The 20,087-nt window shown below is 37.9% G+C and overlaps 1 protein-coding gene across 2 annotated transcripts; it reads right to left on the reverse strand.

The window, feature by feature from the left end:
- Positions 1-1,381: 1,381 nt before the first annotated feature.
- LOC100732459 (olfactory receptor 4C15-like) lies at positions 1,382-18,340 on the reverse strand. 2 transcript variants are annotated; one of them, XM_063229256.1, is made up of 2 exons: positions 17,434-18,340; positions 1,382-2,369 (listed from the first exon to the last, which is right to left on the reverse strand). In XM_063229256.1, exons 1-2 carry the CDS (start codon positions 18,335-18,337, stop codon positions 1,750-1,752), a joined length of 1,524 nt encoding a protein of 507 aa, XP_063085326.1. In that variant the 5' UTR covers positions 18,338-18,340; the 3' UTR covers positions 1,382-1,749. The 2 variants fall into 2 exon arrangements, with proteins under 2 accessions (XP_063085326.1, XP_003465136.2); XM_003465088.3 differs by lacking the exon at positions 1,382-2,369 and having other exon boundaries at positions 17,402-18,340.
- Positions 18,341-20,087: the final 1,747 nt, after the last annotated feature.

Consider the following 20,087-nt stretch of genomic DNA (forward strand, 5'->3'; position numbering starts at 1 on the left):
AACATTGTTATAATAATTGATTCTTTGTTATTGCTCATCGATGTAAATAAATCTGCCTCCAGTCCTCGGTAATGTTTCACTGTTTCTGTTTGGCATAGCAGCATGAGCATGAGTTCTAACATGATTTAGATCATGTTATTTTGTTTGATGAATGTTTGCACCATTTGAACCAATTTCTAAAAATTAAATAAAATGGTCTCTATGAAATAAAACTTTTGCAAGGGCTGGTAAGGGGCCTGTGATGAGCTCTCTGGTGGTCACTCCCACAGAGTTGTTTGGAAAGGAAGGCAGTTTTGAAGGTGAGAGTCACTGGCTCTGGGCTGAAAGGAGGTGTTATCTTGGCTCTAAAAAAGATGTATTTTTCTTCTATATGAAAGATTCTATAATTAACCAGGCCAAAAGAACTATCTTTATTTTTTTTTAATTTTTTTTTATTTAAGGAGAAAAAAAAACAGTGAAAGGGTACAAGTTATACAGATTTACAGAAGAAAAAAATGAACAGTAGGAAATCATTAGTTAATGGATTACATATTGCCATCTTAGAAATAATTGTTCAAGTCACAAAATTAAAGCTTGAAGAGTGGACATTCCAACAATGATACTGCAAACAGTTCTGTTCAATGATCCAATAAAACTCTGTGATATCATTTTCTATCTTATACACTTAAATATACATGCAGTTATATAGTTTAGAGCACTTTCTTTTCCTCTCTTTTGTACAATGACTATTACACATTTTGGGTTTCATTGCTCCCACGGTTCTTATTGCTTTTTTGGAAGAGAGTAAAACCAAATGAGACATAACAGAACAGAATCGGTCAAGTCAAAAGGGTGGACATAATAGATAATATAAAAACATAATACAAGGTGATCAACAATGGTTACCATAATGCCTCCCGCTATCTCTAATAGAATTGCCTATATCATTAGTTATAATACAATTGAACAAAACAGTAAAGAACAAAACTGACAAAACCAAAACATTGGTGACATTGTAGGTCTTCAAAAGTAGATAAAAGTCAACGAGAATGGGTGTTATAATGAATCTCATTATCTTCACAGCTGATGCCTAAACTTTCGAACCTGATACTATCCAGCAAAACAGAATAGGGGAACATCAGTTAAAAACCAGATGGTGAGAGTAATACAGGGCTTCAAATCGAGATAATAGAAAGTCAAAGTGGGTTACTATATTATATCCTGCTTTTTTTCCCTTTAATTAAATGGATAAAAATAAAAAAGTAAATAATGAAGTGGAGATTGAGAAACAAGAGGGCATAACAGCGAAACAGCGCAGATCAAAACATAACCATTTAAGCAGAATAGTATTTCACCACCAGATAATTCTGACCCAAAACTAGTTACCATATTGACTCTTTCCTTGAAGTCCTTGAGTACAACTTCGTATACTGTAGCATTAAGTATATCAAAACAATGTAAAACCATTTAAGAGAATGACAGCATTACAGAGTATTTAGAATCGACTAACAGAAAATGAACAATGGTTTCTGTATAATCTCCTTGTCTTTAAAAGGTTTTTGCTTATACTATCGTACATAATAAAATCCAATAAGATACAACCTGTTTAGACCATTGGAGACAGAAGAACAAAAGCTAGATGAGACTTCAAAACAAGATGATACTAAATCAGTATTACCTATTAAGATGTCATTTTCTCCAAAATAGCTGTTCCTATCACCCAATCTTCTCTGTCTCATTTCTGTTGAGCTCTTTTTCTGTCAGTAGCTGTCAGTTTGTCTTCTTCATTTTGTTCTCTGCTCCATTCGTTGTGGCCTCTCTGCCACTATTTCTGGGTTCTTTGTATTTTTCTTTTTTTAGAATATCCTGCAATACTTTCTGTAGGGTTGAATTGGTGGTTGCAAATTCCCCCAGTTCCTCTTTATCCTGGAAGCACCTTGTTTTTCCATCAATTTCCAGGGACAGTTGTGCAGGATATCTCAATCTTGGCTGGAGATTATTATCTTTCAAAGCTTGAATTATTTCCCCCCATGCTCTTTGTGATTTGATGGTTTGTGCAGAGAAATCTGCTGTAATTCTGATGGGTGTTCCCTTGTAAGTGGTCTGTTTCTTGTCTCTTACAGCTTTTAATATTCTGTTCTTGTATTGAATTTCTGGAATTTTTATTATTATATGCCTGGGTGTTGCTCTGTTTGGGTTGTAGATAGCTGGGGTCCTGTTTGCCTCATACATCTGAGTATCTTTACCTTTTGCTAAATTAGGAAAATTCTCCTGGATTATTTCTGTGAGTAGCTTTTGTAGTTCACTTGTTTGTGTCCCTACTTCTTCTTTTATGTTCTTAATCCTTAAGTTATGGCTCCTCTTATCATCTTCTTGTATTTGTATTATTGCTGTTTGTTTCTTTGTTATTTTTAAGAAGTTTTTCATTTCATTCTCCCATGTTACGAGTCTGCCCTCCAGCTCAGATAGTCTGTCCTTAGTTTCTTTCAAGCTGTTATGCCAGTCTTGGATAGACTTCTTAATTTCTTGATAGTCCCTTTGAACCTGCTTCACGTACTCTATGCTTTCTCTGTTTTCTCCATCAAACAATTCTCCCCTCTTTTTCTGTTCTTCCATTCCACCATCTGCTTTTTCCTGGGTGGTGCTTACCATTTCTCTAACTATTCTGCATACTTCTAGCTTCAGGTCGTTGATAACTTCATTCCTGAATTGGTCTATGAGGCTCTCTATATGGCACTTAATGTCTATTGGTGTGGTGTCCACTATTGCCTGTTTCTCAGAATTGGGGGCCGAGGAGCCTTTCTTGTTGCTTCCCTTCCCCATATTCTCTGTTCCTTATATATATGCAAGGTTACATAGGAGGCCCAGCTTCCCTGCCTGTCAGCCACAGCCTGATCACACTGCGCTGGCTAGGTGTTCCCGCCCACCCCTGTGCACCAGGGAGTTGCGGACTAGGCAGCCTACGCGGAAGTCAGTCACCCCTCCGGGCCACAGTCAGGCTCTGGGATCTGGGTTGGGCCAGCCTACCAAGTCCGCCCGCAGCATCACGCAGGCCAGGCACTTTTCACCAATCCCATCTGAGAAGGGAATGTGTGGCTGGAGTTGCCACCGCGCCCTGCTCTTACAGGACTGCCGGAACCCAGAAAGTCCTCCGCTGGAGTCAAACTGTGGTAGAGTGTCAGTTTCTCTCACTCATCTCGCCACAAGTCAGTGTACGCCTCCTAGTCCGTCCTGTTTTTGACTTCGTTCGCAGACTCCCGTTCCCAGAGCTTCTGCGCGTCTCTCCTTGTCGAGCCGATGTAGAGGCAGCCAGCTGCTGAGCGGCGGGAAAGCCAAATCACGGTTTCCAATGGCGCGGGGTCCAGCCTCCACACCGAGTCTTTTCTGTTCCTATTTTAGCGCCAGGACTGCATTCCAAGTTGGTTTTTCTCAGCCCAGTTCGTTCCTGAGTCAGCAGAGCATATCTCTACCGGATCATGTCTCCTTAGTCCTCATCATTCCTGACTTCTGAGCCGAGCCTTTCAGAGAGCCTCCGGTAGTTGCTGTTATCTGTCCCCCATGTTCTCCCAGAAGTCCAAAAGAACTATCTTTAAAAAGCCCAGGAAAAGGACCCAACAGAGAAGACAAATGTAAATATTTCAGCATTTTCTGGGTCCAGAGACAGAAGGCTGACTTATTAAGATACCAAGTTTAGTAACTTTTCTGCCCCCTGAACAATTCATCCTTCCTTGTACCCCAGGCCACTGACTCTCTTGTCTTCCTTTCCTGACTTAGTTTCCCAGGCTTTAGTAGCATGTATAGTTGCAGGTATAATAATGTTTCTGTTATTGCCATAGATGGGACGATTTGTGTTTTATCACTGTCTAAACCCAATGGAGATTTAGAATCTGTGTTTTCTAACAGGGAAAAGAAAATTTATGAAGCTTTAAATTTTTCATTCAGACTCAGGCAGAAATTTTCTCCCACTGATTTAAGTTTGAAGGAGCAACAAATGTAGTGATTTTATCTCACCACAGACAGAATTGCTGCCACCAAGAATGTATAAACAATGCTGGCAATGTCTAGTGGAGAAGAGGAACTTTTATACTCTGTTTGGGGGGAATATGTGGCAATCAGTATGGAGGTTCCTCAAGAAACAAAAGCAGAGTGACCATGTGACACAGATCCTTGGTGTACACCCAAAGGAATTAGTGGCGGTGTACCATGGAAGTCCCTGCATGCATCTGCACATCCAACACAATTCATGGATTTCAAGATATGGAACCAGCCTGGAGCCCATCATGGAGGAAGTCACAAAAATGCAGGACACACACACCAGGGAGGAAGCAAACCCTGCCATGTGCAGAGAAATGGATGGAGTGGGAGCTCATCCTGAGAAATAAGCCAGGCTCAGAGCACGGAGCATCGTGCTTTCCTGCAGTGTGGAATGTCGGGGGACAAGGAGATGGCATTAAATAGAAGGAAGATAGAGGAGAAATGGAAGATCAAGGGAGGGCTGTGAGGATGATAAGAGAGGGTAGGACATGATCAAAGTGTGTTATGTTCATGCATAAAATGCCATGTGAAGTAAATATTCTGTGAAATTATAGTGCAGCCATGAAGGACCAAGTATGCTTTAAACTTCACAAAACTAGATTCAAAATTCTTTAAAATCAAATTGTGAGCAGAGGTGTTGGCACGTTCCTTTAATCCCAGCACTCAGGAGACTGAGGCGGGACCATCACTGTGAGTTTGAGGACAGCCTTGAGCTCATGGCTAGCCTGCACTATTATATAGGGAGATATTTACTCATAAAATAAATACATTCTAAAATGTGAAATAAGGAAAACTGTGATCATTTGAGGGTCTGCAGCCAAATTTCTCACATGTGAATACAGGACTGCAGACTTTAATGAGCATCATATTTGTGACTTAGATATTCACACTGTCTCTGTCTCTATCAAAATTATTGCCATTATTTTGTGAAACGTGATATTCTATGTTCATTTGAAGGTAACGCTGATGTGCACACAAAGTACTTACAAATATCTTTGCAATTGTCTTTCATCTGCATCGGTTAAAGTCAAAGTCCTTGGTGTGACTGGAATCATGGACTGACAGTGAAAGAGCCCGGCATCATTTGACTGTGGTATTATGAAGTGGAGTCTTGTGACTGTGCATTTATATATGGATGAGGTTATCTTCAAAATGAAAATAACATTTGGTAAAATATCCCCACATAAAACCACAAGTTCAAGTTGTGAAACACTAGAACTGACTTTGAGATGGCTACATATTTCCAGGAAGTCGGATGTTTTTTCCAGTCCGTGCAATAAATGTTACACTAAGGGAGTGTACACTAGAATTCTCACACAGTGTGGTTCACCTAAAGTCACATCTCACTACACATAACTTTTTCATAAAACTTTTCACTTCTGTGTTCCTCAATGTGTAGATCTGAGGGATGATAAAGAGTGTGCCAGTCATATGAAATACAGTCACCATCCTGTCTACTGGAAAGGTGGATGTGTGCATATACATATACATGGGCTAAAGAACATGACAACCACAATGGAGTGGGAGGTGGAAAGATTTTCTCGCCTTCCTTCCGTGCTATGGCTTCTCAGAGAGAACAAGATAACAATATAGGAGACAAGCTGCATTATGAAGCTCAACACACATACGACTCCACAGTTAGACACAGCTAACAATTTATCACCTAAGTGTCCATGCAGGCGAGGTTCAGCAAGGGCTGCAAATCACAGAAATAGTGAGCAGTCACATTGGGGTGACAGAAGGGCAAGCTTAAAGCCAGGAAAATCTGTGCTGAAGAATGAATGGAAGAATTATTTCTTTAACCTTTGATTTAGTGTGACCATAATTTTACCTTCATTTTGGTCCAGTCATATGCGTTATTTGAAAATGACATTTTTAAGAAAATTAGTGTGCATTTGAAATAACCCATGACTCACGTTAGACGTTTAGCTTTGAATTTAATATTTTATGTTTCAAATGTAATATGCCACTTATTATGTACCTGTAACCTGAATAATGCCTTAACTAATTAAGGTATACTTACCATTTTAATTGATCCACTTTTTGCCTCTTAAAACAGTTTTAAAGTTTCATTTCATGTTTCAGCCTGCGGATGTTTTCCCATTACTCTACACAAGTCCCATACGTATATGTATATATCTAGAATTTCACTCACCCTGCAATATTTTGCTTTCTGATTTTCATAGAACATGCATAATACAATCATCCATTTTACCCACTGTAATTTAACATATCAAAATTTCACGACTTTCATTATTTTAAATTTATTTTCAAATTTCTACTCTGATAAAAAACTTTTGAGTAAGTCTTTTCTCATTTCATACTTTCCACTTTAATAATTTCATTAAGATGAGTTACGAGGATTTCTGAGACATGTATATTTTCATGATTTTGACTATTATCAAATGTCCTCTTAATTTCATTGTTTCAATATTGACTAGAGACACTTTGGTTGTAGCAAAGAGATACTTTCACAATAAAATATCCAAAGATTACAGTGGATTACAGGGTTATAAAGTATCGTGTTAAAATACACATTTTTCTAGTCTCACTTTCCAGAGGTAAGTGATAATTCCCCACCAATTTTCCTAGATTGTTCAGAGTTACATATCAGCATATTTCTAATTAAACATTCCTGCATGTACATGTTAAGCTTTTTATCCCATATTTTTTAAACTGTAGCAATATGAAATGTATTTTTAATAAAAATAACCCTGAGGCAATGTCTTACTTGCTTGGTTACTAGAATAAATTTAGTACATAAATTTCTTTAATTATGGATAACAGTACAAAATGTTTGCATATTTTTCTTTCTTGTATTATATCCATTCTATACTAGGTGACTCTCTTGACAGTTAATTTTTTGGTATATTTACATTTTGAGCTCTTTTTTATTTTATATGCTCAAATTACCAATTTTCCCTTTCCAATGTAGCCAATTACTTTCAATTCAGAGTTATTATCTTTGTTCTAACTCATAGTATTACTAGAATTTATTTATATATTGTTATTTATGGATTTTCAAATAAACTAACTTTTTCTGAATAATCAAAATTTCATCAATAAATTCACTGCATTTTAGATTTATCACCATACATGTGCCAAGAAGCTACTTAAATATTCAGAAACTAGAATAGCACCAGAAAATTGGATTATGTACACTACTTTAAAATTACAAATTCCTCATCACTGCATATAAAGTGAAAGTCCTTTTTTTTCCCAAAAATTGCAGAGCCCAACATGAGTCAATGTCAGAGAAGTTTCAAAAAATGAGTAAGAAAAGGGACTATGGCTTTAAGCAGTATACCAAAGTTTACAACAATTTTTTTCTGCAACATCCATGTCCTAGTAACCATATGCTAGATTTTCTATGTAGAATTATCACCTCAGATTAGTGAGCTGATTTGTCTATTTACTTGTAATAAGGTTCTATATGGTAAATAAAGCTTTATTTCTTTGCCATCCAGCTAAAATAGTATTAATCCAGGGAAATGCACTAGTATTGTTACGATAACTTCAGGTTCCAACTGGTGCTTCGAATTGTTTCTGACAAATGCAAAACAGAACAGGAAGTGATCCTTTATTTCATGCACTGGGCTTCTGACGAGGGTGTGGGAAGCCGAGCAGTAAGAGGAAGGGATGGGAAGAGTGGGGTGGGGATGAGCTCCACAGCGGAGCCCTCGCCCTGAGTGTGCAAGGCCCTGGGTTCAATCCACAGCGCCAAGAATAATAAAGTAACTAAAGGAGCTAGTAACAAAAAGAGAGAGCCTGCCTTGCTTCAGGTAAACACAGAGAAAATATTCACAAAAACTATACTCTCTAAAAAGCAAAAAGTTGTAAGATGTTCATGGCACATAAAAGACAGCCATGAGAAACCAGGTCATACAGTTGCACACTGTTTCATTTTCCACAAGCAAGAAAAATATCTGGGGATGGGAAGACAAGAAAGCCGCAGGTTGACAAGACGCACACACCTGCCAGATCAGCACTGCCCAGAGCTGGTCCCTGACTCCAGCGCTGCTACCCAGCACTCCCAGCCTCTCAGCCTCCGGGATGCATCACGTAGGGGCGCGTGCCCTTTCCTTTTAGCTCATCTTCAATTTTTGTGTTTACTCCATGGAATTTTAATCAATCCACATGATAGCTGCTCAAAATCACTTCTCTTTTTTCTCTCCAGAATTAAACATCTGTCTCCATTCTCAGTGCCTTGATATTACTATATGTTTTATTACAAATGCATTGAATTTAATGGCACAATCCCATGGCTCCTGAGTGTGGTCTTATAGTTTTCACAGGTGTTCACTTTTGTTGTTTCCTTTAACATAAATATTTTCTTTCAAACTAAGTGTAACCATTTACATGGTTATTTTTTAAGTTCAAAGTTTGACAAACAGATACTAACCAGACCTGCTGGGTGTGCCCTCTGAGGTCAGGAGTTCAGTGTGAGGATGAAGTGAAGTCCAGATGTGGGGCAGGGGAGACAGAAATCAGTATTAGACAATGCCATGAGTAGACTGCACCAAATCTCACACCCTTGCTGATGAGCTTAAGGGCGACTAACAAGCCCAGTGTCTCAGAGAAATATCATAGGAAAAATAACCCCCCAAGCCTGTGCTTTTTTGTTGTTGTTGTTTCAAATAACCTTAGAAAATCCTGAGAAATAGTTTTAGTGTTACTTAAAGTTTTAAGTCTGTTTCCTCATCCTCAAAATGAGAGGATGAAGACATGCCCATATAAATATACTATTATAGAATTCTGTAAAATCTATAGATAAAAAAGAAAGACCTCAATACACAGAAAGTACAGAAGAAATAGTTTTGTGCTCTTCTTAGTCTTTCTTAAGCTTGAAGATGAGAAATCAGATAAGTGGTGAAATTCACCTAAATTCAGGCAAACCAGTTAGGAGAAGAACTGAGCCAAGAATATTAATTACTTAATTACATATTGAGGGTGTTTTATTTTAATAAAGTATCACAATAATGTCATAGGATCTCACGGCCTGGGAAACAACAAGAAGCTGAGTGAGGAGCCTCCTTCTTCCCTTCAGGCCCACAGTGAGTTATCTCATTAAAATTTTCTTGTGGACCAGATGGCTAGCTTACTTCACAGGAGCCCACAGATATTGAGAGTTAAAAATTAAAAATGTGGTTTTGTGAGTGTAAGCTGCAAGAGACAAGAAACTGTTGGACAAAATCATCCGAAAGAATAATGAATCATTTAATTGTATTTCAAATCTAGCATTCATAAGTTCATTAGGCAAATGATTCTAATTTTTCTAGCTAGTTCTTAGGGATAAATTATTTACCAAATGTCAAAAGTCACCATGAATGGAAAGGGCGTAGAGTAGTAACTGCTGCTTTGAAGACAGTCAAATGAGAGAAATACAAAGAAAGGAGTGGGCATGCTCCCCAGCACGTCTAGGATTTTGGTAAAATTTTATCTTAAAAAAACACTTATTGTGGAATATATTTCAGACCCTAATCCAAGTGCATAATAAACTTCCCTAAATGAGGTAATGAAATCTTATCGATCTTCTGCCACATCAGTTCTGAGGAAGAAAACTAATCAATATATTTTTTAACTTTGGAGTTGGTATAGCAGCAAAGAGAAAAATGTCATTTAGTATTTTATTTGTTTTGATAGAATAAGAGCACTTGAAATTTGTTTACAAATATTTGTTCTAGAAATCATTTGCCAATATGAGAAGAATAAGCCTTAAAAATAATATAAAAATGAAAGTATCTAAATTTAAGTGATCTCTTTATTTATTTTTATTCAAATAGAATTCATGTCATTTAGAATAACTGAACTACAAGAAAATCACCAAGCAAATTACAGCATGATATTTTTGTCTGCTTTGTCATTTCTGCTGCCACTGATTACTTTCTTCTTAAGGCGAAAACGGGTGATTACATAAATAGCGTTAGTGTTGTGTTGCTCATACAGTGTCGCTCCATAACTCTCCTTCACCATTCTACAATAAGTAGTACTGGCTGCTGCTCCATTTGAATCTGGATCCCGTTTCTCTCCTTCACTGGTTACAATGGATGGGGATATTACCTGACACAAGGAGAATTCACCCATAGGAAGATCACCAAACATCTCTAAAGAAACTCAGCAAGGATTAAATTAGGTAGCCCTTGTTGACTGACAATGCTGACACGCTCAGGTCATCCAACACCCTCGCAGCTAAGAGCTGCAGGTGCTCAGTGCTCACTCTGTCCTGGGCTTGCTTTGCGTCAGCCACAGAGATCACCAGCCTTCATATGGTCACTTTCTCACTTACCTAGATGCAGTAACTTTCCATTCCTAAAGCAAAATGATTTTAATCTACTCACACACATCATAGAATAAATGGTAGGTAATCTCTTAGGTAATTTACTTTTCTGTTCCTTCATGGATTAGAAGTTTCTGAATAAATAAAAATTCAACTGTAGCTGTTTAGCAGCCGCGCCTGGCCATAGGTCTGCAGAGGAGGAGCTGGGCAGATCTGGGGTGCCCTCACTGGCCTCTCTGCGTGTCTGGAGGACTCTGGATTTCTGCGCCCAGACTGCTGGAGTTCCCTCAGGCTTCCAGGTGCAGTGAAGGAGAGAGGTGGGTTTGAGGCTTCCACATCAGCCTCCCCATTCCCGGCTTCATTTGGAGACCTGCTGAGCTCCCGATAGGTGGGCTGGCCCACACAACCAGCCTAGCCCAGCCTGTTTAGCTGCCGCGCCTGGCCATAGGTCTGCAGAGGAGGAGCTGGGCAGATCTGGGGTGCCCTCACTGGCCTCTCTGCGTGTCTGGAGGACTGTGGATATCTCTGCAACCAGGGAGGGTCCACAGGTTCCTGAAGCACTGCGGCCTGTGGTGAGTACCCTAACCCGGCTGCGATTGAAGAACTGTGGAGCTTCCAAGGGGCAGGTGGGCGCACAGTGTCCCTGAGGCCCAGCTTGTCTGGAACTGCGGAGTTCTGAGCAGGCAGAGGAGGGCCACTGGTTCTGTAGGCCTAATGGCTTGGAGTAGCGCGGCGCCAGAGTCCCAGTAGCTCCAAACATAGAAGGGGATTTTCAACAGATCCTGAGGAAGCTTTCAAATAACACTTGAAACACAGAAATATAGGAAAATGACAAAACGAAAGACCAAATTACAACCTCAAACCTCCAGCCCATCTCAAGAAACCCTAGGAGCGATGTATATAGAAGAAAATATATCCCATCCACCTCATATATCGGACACAATAGCCACTGAAATTGACAAGCAACTCCAGGAAGCTTTAAAGAAATTCAAACTCGAAATAATCTCCCAGATAAAAGAAGAAATGATAAAGGAAATGAAAGAGATTCTAAATATATCTAAAGAAAACACAGATAAAAAATTGGAGGAACTAAACAAAAAGATAGAATCCCTAGACGAGCAATATAAGAAACAAACAGAATACATAATGCAGATGCACAGAGATATACAGGAAATAAAAAACTCCACTGAAAGTTGTAAAAACCGCCTTAATGAAAGTGAAGATAGAATTTCAGACCTTGAAGACAGGATTGCAGCTAGTGAACAGGAAAGGAAAGATCTTTTGAAAATAACAAGGAACCAGGAAACAACAATTCAACAACTGCAAGACGATGCAAAGAAGAATAACATAAGAATGATAGGGATTAATGAAAGAGAGGGAGACAACATGAAGGATGTCAGGAGGATATTTAGAGAAGTAATAGCTGAAAATTTCCCGAGCATGAGATCAGAAACTGACATCAGGATCAGTGAAGCATATAGAACTCCAAACAGTCATAACCAAAATAAAACTACACCCAGACATATAATAGTCACCATCCCAGAAATCCAACACAAGAATAGATTATTAAAAGCTGTCAGAGAGAAAAGACAAATCACTTATAAAGGAAAACCTATCAGAATCACAGCAGACTTCTCAGCACAAACGATAAAGTCAAGAAGAGCATGGAGTGAAGTATTCCAGATCCTAAAGCAAAATGATTTCCAACCAAGACTGATATATCCTGCAAAACTATCATTCAAAATAGATGGTGCAATACGATACTTCCATGACAAAGAACAGCTGAAGAACTTCATGAACACCAAACCAACCCTGCAAAAAATATTGAAAGACAGTTTAGATACACAAAGGAAAAAACCACTAAGCAAAGCAAATAATTAAACAGAACCGAAAGATAAAGATGCAACAGCAGAGAGATAACATTCCCACAATTAACCAGCATTTAACAGTAATAACCATTAATGTAAATGGTCTCAATGCACCAATCAAAAGAAACAGACTAGCAGAATGGATCAAGAAACAAAATCCAACCATATGCTGTTTACAGGAAACCCATCTAACCCAGAAAGATACTCACAGACTGAAAGTCAAAGGATGGAAAACAATTCTTCATGCAGCAGGAATCCAAAAAAAGGCAGGAGTAGCCATTCTGTTTGCAGACAACGTGAACTTTAAACCAACAATGACCATAAAGGACAAAGAAGGTCACTACATACTCGTAAGGGGAAAACTCCAAGAGGAAGAGATAACTATCTTAAATAGATACGCACCAAACTCCAGAGCACCCAGTTATATAAAACAATTATTAACAGAAATGAAAACTCAAATTATCAGTAACACAATTGTAACAGGAGACCTTAATACACCACTGACACCAAGGGACAGATCAACCAGACAGAAAATGAGCAAAGAAATAACAGAACTGAATCACACCTGTGAACAAATGGGTTTGATAGACATATACAGAATGTTCCACCCAACAACATCAGAATACACATTCTTCTCAGCAGTACATGGATCATTTTCTAAAATAGACCATATATTAGCTCACAGAACATATTTAAGCAAATGCAAAAGAGTTGAAATCATCCCTTGCATATTATCGGATCATAGCGCTCTGAAATTAGAAATTAATGACAAAGGATACTGCAAAAATTCCGCAAACACATGGAAACTAAATAACACACTCTTGAGTAATCAGTGGGTCACAGAAGAAATTAAACAATACCTAAAAGAAAATGAAAATGCAGATACAACTTACCGGAATCTGTGGGATGCAATGAAAGCCGTTCTGAGAGGAAAATTTATTGCACTGAGTACCCACATCAGGAAAACAGAACGAATACAAATAAATAACTTGATGCTACACCTCAAACAGCTAGAAAAAGAAGAGCAAGTCAAGCCCAAAGCCAAAAGAAGAGAGGAAATTATAAAAATCAGAGCAGAAATCAATGCAATAGAGACTAAGAAAACAATCCAAAGAATCAACGAATCAAAGAGTTGGTTCTTTGAAAGAATAAATAAAATCGATAAGCCCCTAGCCAACCTTATTAAAAAAAGGAAAGAAAAAGCTCAAATTCATGCAATAAGAAATGAAAAAGGAGAAATCACTACAGATCCAATAGAAATACAGAGGATCATCAACACCTATTTCGAAAACCTCTACTCTCAAAAGTTTGATAACACAGAAGAAATAGACAGATTCTTAGAAGCATATGAAGTACCAAAGCTAGATCAAGAGGATATAAAACTGTTGAATAACCCAATCTCTGCTAATGAAATTGAGAATGTAATTGGGTCCTTGCCAACCAAGAAGAGCCCAGGCCCAGATGGATTCACTGCAGAATTCTACAAGAAATATAAAGAAGACCTAATGCCGACACTCCTCAAACTATTCAATGAAATTGAAAGGGAAGCAATCCTTCCTAAGTCATTCCTGGAAGCAAATATTACTCTAGTACCAAAACCTGAGAAAGACCCAACTATAAAAGAGAACTATAGACCGATCTCCCTAATGAACACAGATGCAAAAATCCTCAATATAATATTGGCAAATAGGATCCAGCAAATCATCAAGAAGATTATACACCATGACCAGGTGGGATTCATCCCAGGAATGCAAGGATGGTTCAACATACGCAAATCAATAAATGTAATCCACCATATCAATAAAGCCAAAAATAAGAATCACATGATCATCTCTATAGATGCAGAAAAAGCCTTCGATAAGGTCCAACACTTATTCATGATAAGAACTTTACAGAAAATTGGAATAAATGGTCTTTACCTCAATATAATAAAGGCCATTTATGACAAACCAACAGCCAGCATCATACTAAATGGCCAAAAATTGAAAGCCTTTACTTTAAAATCGGGTACAAGACAAGGATGTCCTTTATCACCACTCCTATTTAATATAGTACTGGAAGTACTAGCCAGAGCAATTAGGCAAGAAAGAGAAATAAAAGGGGTAAAGATAGGAAAAGAAGAAGTTAAATTATCATTGTTTGCAGATGACATGATACTCTACATAGAAGACCCCCTAAACTCCATTGAAATACTCTTAGATACAATAAATAAATTCAGTAATGTGGCTGGATACAAAATCAATACTCAGAAATCAATAGCATTCCTATACACGAACAACAAAATTACAGAGAGGGAAATAAGAGAAACTGGACTATTCACATTAGCAAGCAAAAAAATGAAATATTTAGGAATTACTCTTACGAAAGAAGTGAAAGACTTATACAGTGAAAATTATAATACACTGAAAAAGGAAATTGAAGATGATCTCAGAAAATGGAAAGACATCCCTTGCTCATGGATAGGAAGAACAAACATTGTGAAAATGGCCATTCTCCCAAAACTGTTATACAGATTCAATGCAATCCCAATAGAAATACCATCAACATACCTTATAGATCTAGAGAAATCACTCCTAAATTTCATCTGGAACCAGAAGAGACCTAGAATCGCAAAGGCAATTCTAAGCAGCAAAGACAAAGCAGGAGGCATCACAATCCCTGACTTGAAGTTATACTACAAAGCAACAGTAGTAAAATCAACATGGTATTGGAATCAAAACAGAGCTGAAGATCAGTGGAATAGATTAGAAGATACAACCACAACTACGAACACACTCAACCACCTTATTTTTGATAAAGGAGCCAAGCAGGTTGACTGGAAGAACGACAGTCTCTTTAATAAATGATGCTGGAAAAACTGGCTCTCCATTTGCCGAAAACTAAAGCTAGACCCATGTCTATCTCCATGTACTAAATTAAAATGTAAATGGGTCAAAGATCTGAATATTAAAACAGAAACACTAAATCTATTGGAAGACAAAATAGGTAGAAACCTTGGAGACATAGGAGTAGGTAAAGAATTCATGAACAGGACTCAAACCGCACGGGAAATACTTCCCAGAATCAATAACTGGGACCACTTCTTATTAAAAAGTTTCTGCATGTCAAAAGAAATCTCCAGCATAGTGAAAAGAAAACCCACAAACTGGGAAAAGATTTTAGTGAACTCTCTCTCAGACAAGGGCCTCTTGTCTAAAACATACAAAGAATTAAAGAAACTCAGACCTCCGAAATTCAAAGATCCAATCCAAAAATGGGCATCTGAGATGAATATGCAATTCTCAGATGAAGAAATGCAAATGGCAAATAAATACATGAAAAAATGCTCATCATCATTGGTCATTAGAGAAATGCAAATTAAAACCACACTGAGATACCATCTCACTCCTGAAAGAATGGCCAGGATCAAGAAAACCGACAACAAATGCTGGAGAGGCTGTGGGGAAAAAGGAACTCTCCTGCACTGCTGGTGGGAGTGTAGACTGGTACAGCCTTTGTGGAGATCTGTCTGGAGATTTCTCAAAAAGTTGGGACTGGAAATCCCATTTATTCCAGCTATTCCACTTCTAGGCATATTCCCAGAAGAACTGAAAGCATCATACCACAGTGATATATGTGCACCTATGTTTATAGCAGCACAATTTGTAATCGCCAGATCTTGGAAACAACCCAAGTGCCCATCAACTGAGGAATGGATAAAAAAGTTGTGGTATTTCTATACAATGGAGTATTATTCAGCTATAAAGAAGGATCACATTGAGATATTTATCAATAAATGGGCACAGCTTGAGACCATACTCATAAGTGAAATAAATCAATCTCACATGTGTGAATACCGAATAGTTTCCCTAACGTAAGTAATGATTCAAATATATAAAAATATGTGGTAATCATGATTCCCCATTAGGTGGCCTTGAAGCCTTATAAAGTTTTCACTCATTAATTAGAAAGGCTTTATTCTGGGCTTCTTGATATGAAAATATTTGAAGCTAGAGTATATGAAGTTTTACCCAAATATTTCAAGGAAAAAGACACTATGGTAACTACTATTAAGTCAGGTTATAAGGTGGTGAAGTACTAGGTTATTGAAACAGTCATGCTGTGACCTCTATTGTTATATTGTTATGTCCTGTTTTATCTTAATCTCCCCCTTATTGTTTCAAAAAAAATTATTTAGTCATTTCTTATGTTTGTCTTAATTAAAGAAAAAATTCAAAAAAATTAGGATATATAAATAGTAACACTTTTCGATTTCCTATTAACTTGTTTTGAAGTCCTGTAGTACTCCCACGATCTTGTTTTGACTGATTAGACTCTGTTCCATTCTATATGATAGTATCAAGTTTGAAGACATAGGCAACTACTTTGAAGACAATAAGATTCACTAAGATACCCATTCTGGTTTGACTATTGTCTTCTTTGGAAGTCCTGTAATGTTTACAATGCCTAAGTTTTATTGGTCTTGTTCTCTACTGTTTTGTCCAACTTTATAATATCTAATAAGATAGACAATTCTTTTTAAGGAAACAAGGGACAACGTTGATAACCATTGTTGATAAACTTGTACTCTGTTCTACACCATGTGCTATGTCTATCCTTGGTATTGACTGACAGCTTTGTTTTGCCATATTTGACTGTATTCTTCCCCCCCCCCAAAGAAAGTAATAAGCACTAAGGAGTAATAAAATCCAAGATGTGTAAATTTTGTTGTAAAAAAGAGAGGAAAAAAAAAAGAAAAAGAGCTCTAACGGATATAACAGCAAGTGTGTTTGGGGGTGTTAAATAGCTGACTTTATCAATGTTTTTGGAACATTGAACACAGCTGTTTGCAGTCTCCCTGTTTGAATGTCCACCTTGTGTTCTTTGATACTGTGATTTGAGGAACTATTTTCAAGAAAATAGTATGTAATCTACTAGCAGGTAATTTCTTACTGTTATGGTTTTTTGTTTTGTTTTGTTTTGTAGTTCTGTATTGCGTGTACCCTTACGCCGCTTTGGTTTGTTTTGTGTTTTTCTCTTTTTCCTCTTAAATAAAAAAAAAAATTCAACTGTAATTTAGATATAAGAATATCAATTTACCAGATCAGAAGTAATGCCTAATGTGAAATAGACAAACAAAAATCCATCTTATTACAACTACAGGAAGATTATTTCTATAGGCGTACAGTAACACACTCTATACAGAGGAAATCCCGTACAGTTCTCATCTAAAAATCTTCTGACTGCTTTACACATGGCTTTATTATTTTACATGGGAAACAGCTACCAATCTACTCCAAACCTTCCTTATAGCATTTTTCACATCCTTATTCCTAAAAGTATAAATCAGTGGGTTGAGCAATGGAGTTAGCATGGTGTAAAAAATGGCCACCATCTTGTCAAAGGAGAAGGCAGCTGGAGGTCGTGCATATGTAAAAATACATGGGATGAAGAACAAAACCACAACAGCAATGTGGGATCCGCAGGTGGACAGAGCCTTCCGCTGCCCTTCAGAACTGTGCTTCCTCAAGGAGAACAAGATGACACCATAGGAGACAAGCAACAAGGAGAATACGACAATGCAGAAAGACCCACTGTTGGCAACCACCAACAGGCCAAAGGTGTGTGTGTCAGTGCAGGCCAGCTTCAATAAAGGGTACAGATCACACAGGAAATGGTCAATGACATTGGGGCCACAAAAGGGGAGCTGGAAAGTGAAGAGAATTTGGATGATGGAATGCAGGAAGCCCCCTGTCCAGGCTACACCCATCAACATGCAACAGAGCTGCCTGGTCATGATGGACGAGTAGTGCAAGGGCTTGCAAATGGCCACATAGCGGTCATAGGCCATAGCAGTGAGGACAGTCATCTCCACCCCAGCAAGGAAGTGCTCAGCAAAGAGCTGCATCATGCAGCCTTCAAAGGAGATGGTTTTCCTTTCACAGAGGGAGTCAGAAATCATCTTAGGTATGATGATAGAAGAGACACAGATATCCAGGAAGGACAGGAAAGCCAAGAAGAAGTACATGGGGGAGCCCAGCAGGGCAGGGCTGCAGATGACAGTCACCACAATTAGCATGTTGCTCCCAACTGTTGCAGTGTAGACCAAAAAAAACACTGCAAATACCATTTTCTGAACTTTTGAATTCTGAGATAATCCCAGCAGGACAAACTCTGTCACAAAGCTGTGGTTTTGCATGATTTCCAAAATAAAGGTGAAAATTCATAAAACAATAATTTATGTAAATCTAAAAAGGATGATAAAAATTACTTCTAATAGGTTGGTTTCCAATAGCACAGTCTGCAGTACAGTCATACAAAATTATGGAAACTTTTTTTGAGTGTGTTTATCATCATTAAAAACAGAATTAGCTGAAGATCATGCAAAATTTGGGTGGAGACGAATTACTGAATATTTAAAAAGAATGAGCTGCTCAGTGTAGATGGAAGAGAACAATGCATGTGTGGCTAACAAGACAATTAGGTTTCTTTTTAGCTGTGACCTCAATCACTGTCTAGTGGCCTCTTGAGGTCGATTACTGAAAGGCACTCTGCAGCTACACTCACATTATAAATAAGGAAAATTGTTATTTATTAATCATTTCTACTGATGCCATAGAATACGGTGGGGACAGCTGGTCTAAGATCTGTCTAAGAGCACTGCCTTAACCACTGACAGAAGAGAAAAAGAGGTGGTTTATGAGCACTTCTTATTGCTTCTTATATCTCTAAAATACTGAGAAGGACTGGGCCTCTGTGTGTACTAACTCATTCTGTGTGAAAGAGTTCCCATGGGCAGAGCCTGGCTCTGGCTTGACTCAAAGATATTCTACTTTTATTTATTATTTTAAGGAGTGAACAGGAGTTAATAAAAATGTATCACAATGACTAAGTGAAGCAATGGGAGGAAAATCCCTGCCCAGGACCTGATGATTCCAGATCACTGTGTAAAGTTGTTATTATCACTGTTTTATTAGTGGGCAATTCAAGCCATCAGCTGCTTGGGGTTTGAACACAGAACTTCTGGTGTCAACAGTCACATTATTTTCACTGGATCAACAAGGAAAGGAGCAGAGATATGTTTCTTTTCCAGCAGCAATTTAACAGGAGAAGTGGTTTTTCCACACTCTCCCTCCATCTGTACGATGTATAGACTCTTGATTTTGAGGTTCATTTATGAAGGCGGCCCCTTGATGAAAGCAAGTGACGTGGAATCACAGTCATGGCCAATCCCAGCATAAGCAGATTGGGAGAAACTGCACATGGATGGGCAGGAAAACAGCAGGTCGAGCATACTTTAGAGTCTTCAGTCTTCATTATTCCAATTTTATATAAGGTAGCTCTGCAAGGACAAGTATAATTCTTAAGATGTACTATCTTATTATATAGCTACATTTTTTTAAGTTTGTGGTAAAACAGAAGTATTTGTTAACAATATAACTGTTTGTCTTCCTAAACTACACAAGGGTCTAATTTAAAATGTGAAAATATTACTCATGAGATAATGTCCTTAGCAATTGTAGTTATAAATAATCTTCTTAAAAACCCAGGTGCTTTATGAACAGAAAGCTTTTGCATGAGTTACTAGGTATATATGTCAACATCGAGTTCATTTTCCACAGGTATATGTGACATCAGTAAACCTATTAAATAGAGCAGTCAAATGCATTTTAGTGTATATTTTGGCAGACAAACATGCATATGTGTACTTCTTGTTCAAATTTAAATAAAAGATGTTCAGGTTTATTATAATAGTAATAAGGTAATATTTTATGACTGTCATTGAAAATTAAAAGAAGTACTATTACATACTTTATTTATTTATTCTGAGATTTTTGGAAACAATGTCTCATCATGTAGTGCAGGCTGGCCTCGAACTCCCTATCTAGCATGGGCAGGCTTTAAACTCACTGTGGTCCTCCTACCTCAGCTTCCTGAGTAAGGGCTTA

This window comes from Cavia porcellus, unplaced genomic scaffold (assembly GCF_034190915.1).
Source record: "Cavia porcellus strain 051 isolate PalLab524CR breed Dunkin Hartley unplaced genomic scaffold, mCavPor4.1 scaffold_17, whole genome shotgun sequence".
NCBI lineage: Eukaryota > Metazoa > Chordata > Mammalia > Rodentia > Caviidae > Cavia > Cavia porcellus.

Bases quoted from the DNA above. Each gene is read 5' to 3' on its own strand.
- LOC100732459 (XM_063229256.1), bottom strand. From the start codon at position 18,337: ATGCAAAACCACAGCTTTGTGACAGAGTTTGTCCTGCTGGGATTATCT. The intron at 2,370-17,433 runs GTAGATTGGTAG...AGAAACAAACAG, and splicing joins TGCTATAAGGAAGGTTTGGA to CAATAATACAAATACAAGAA.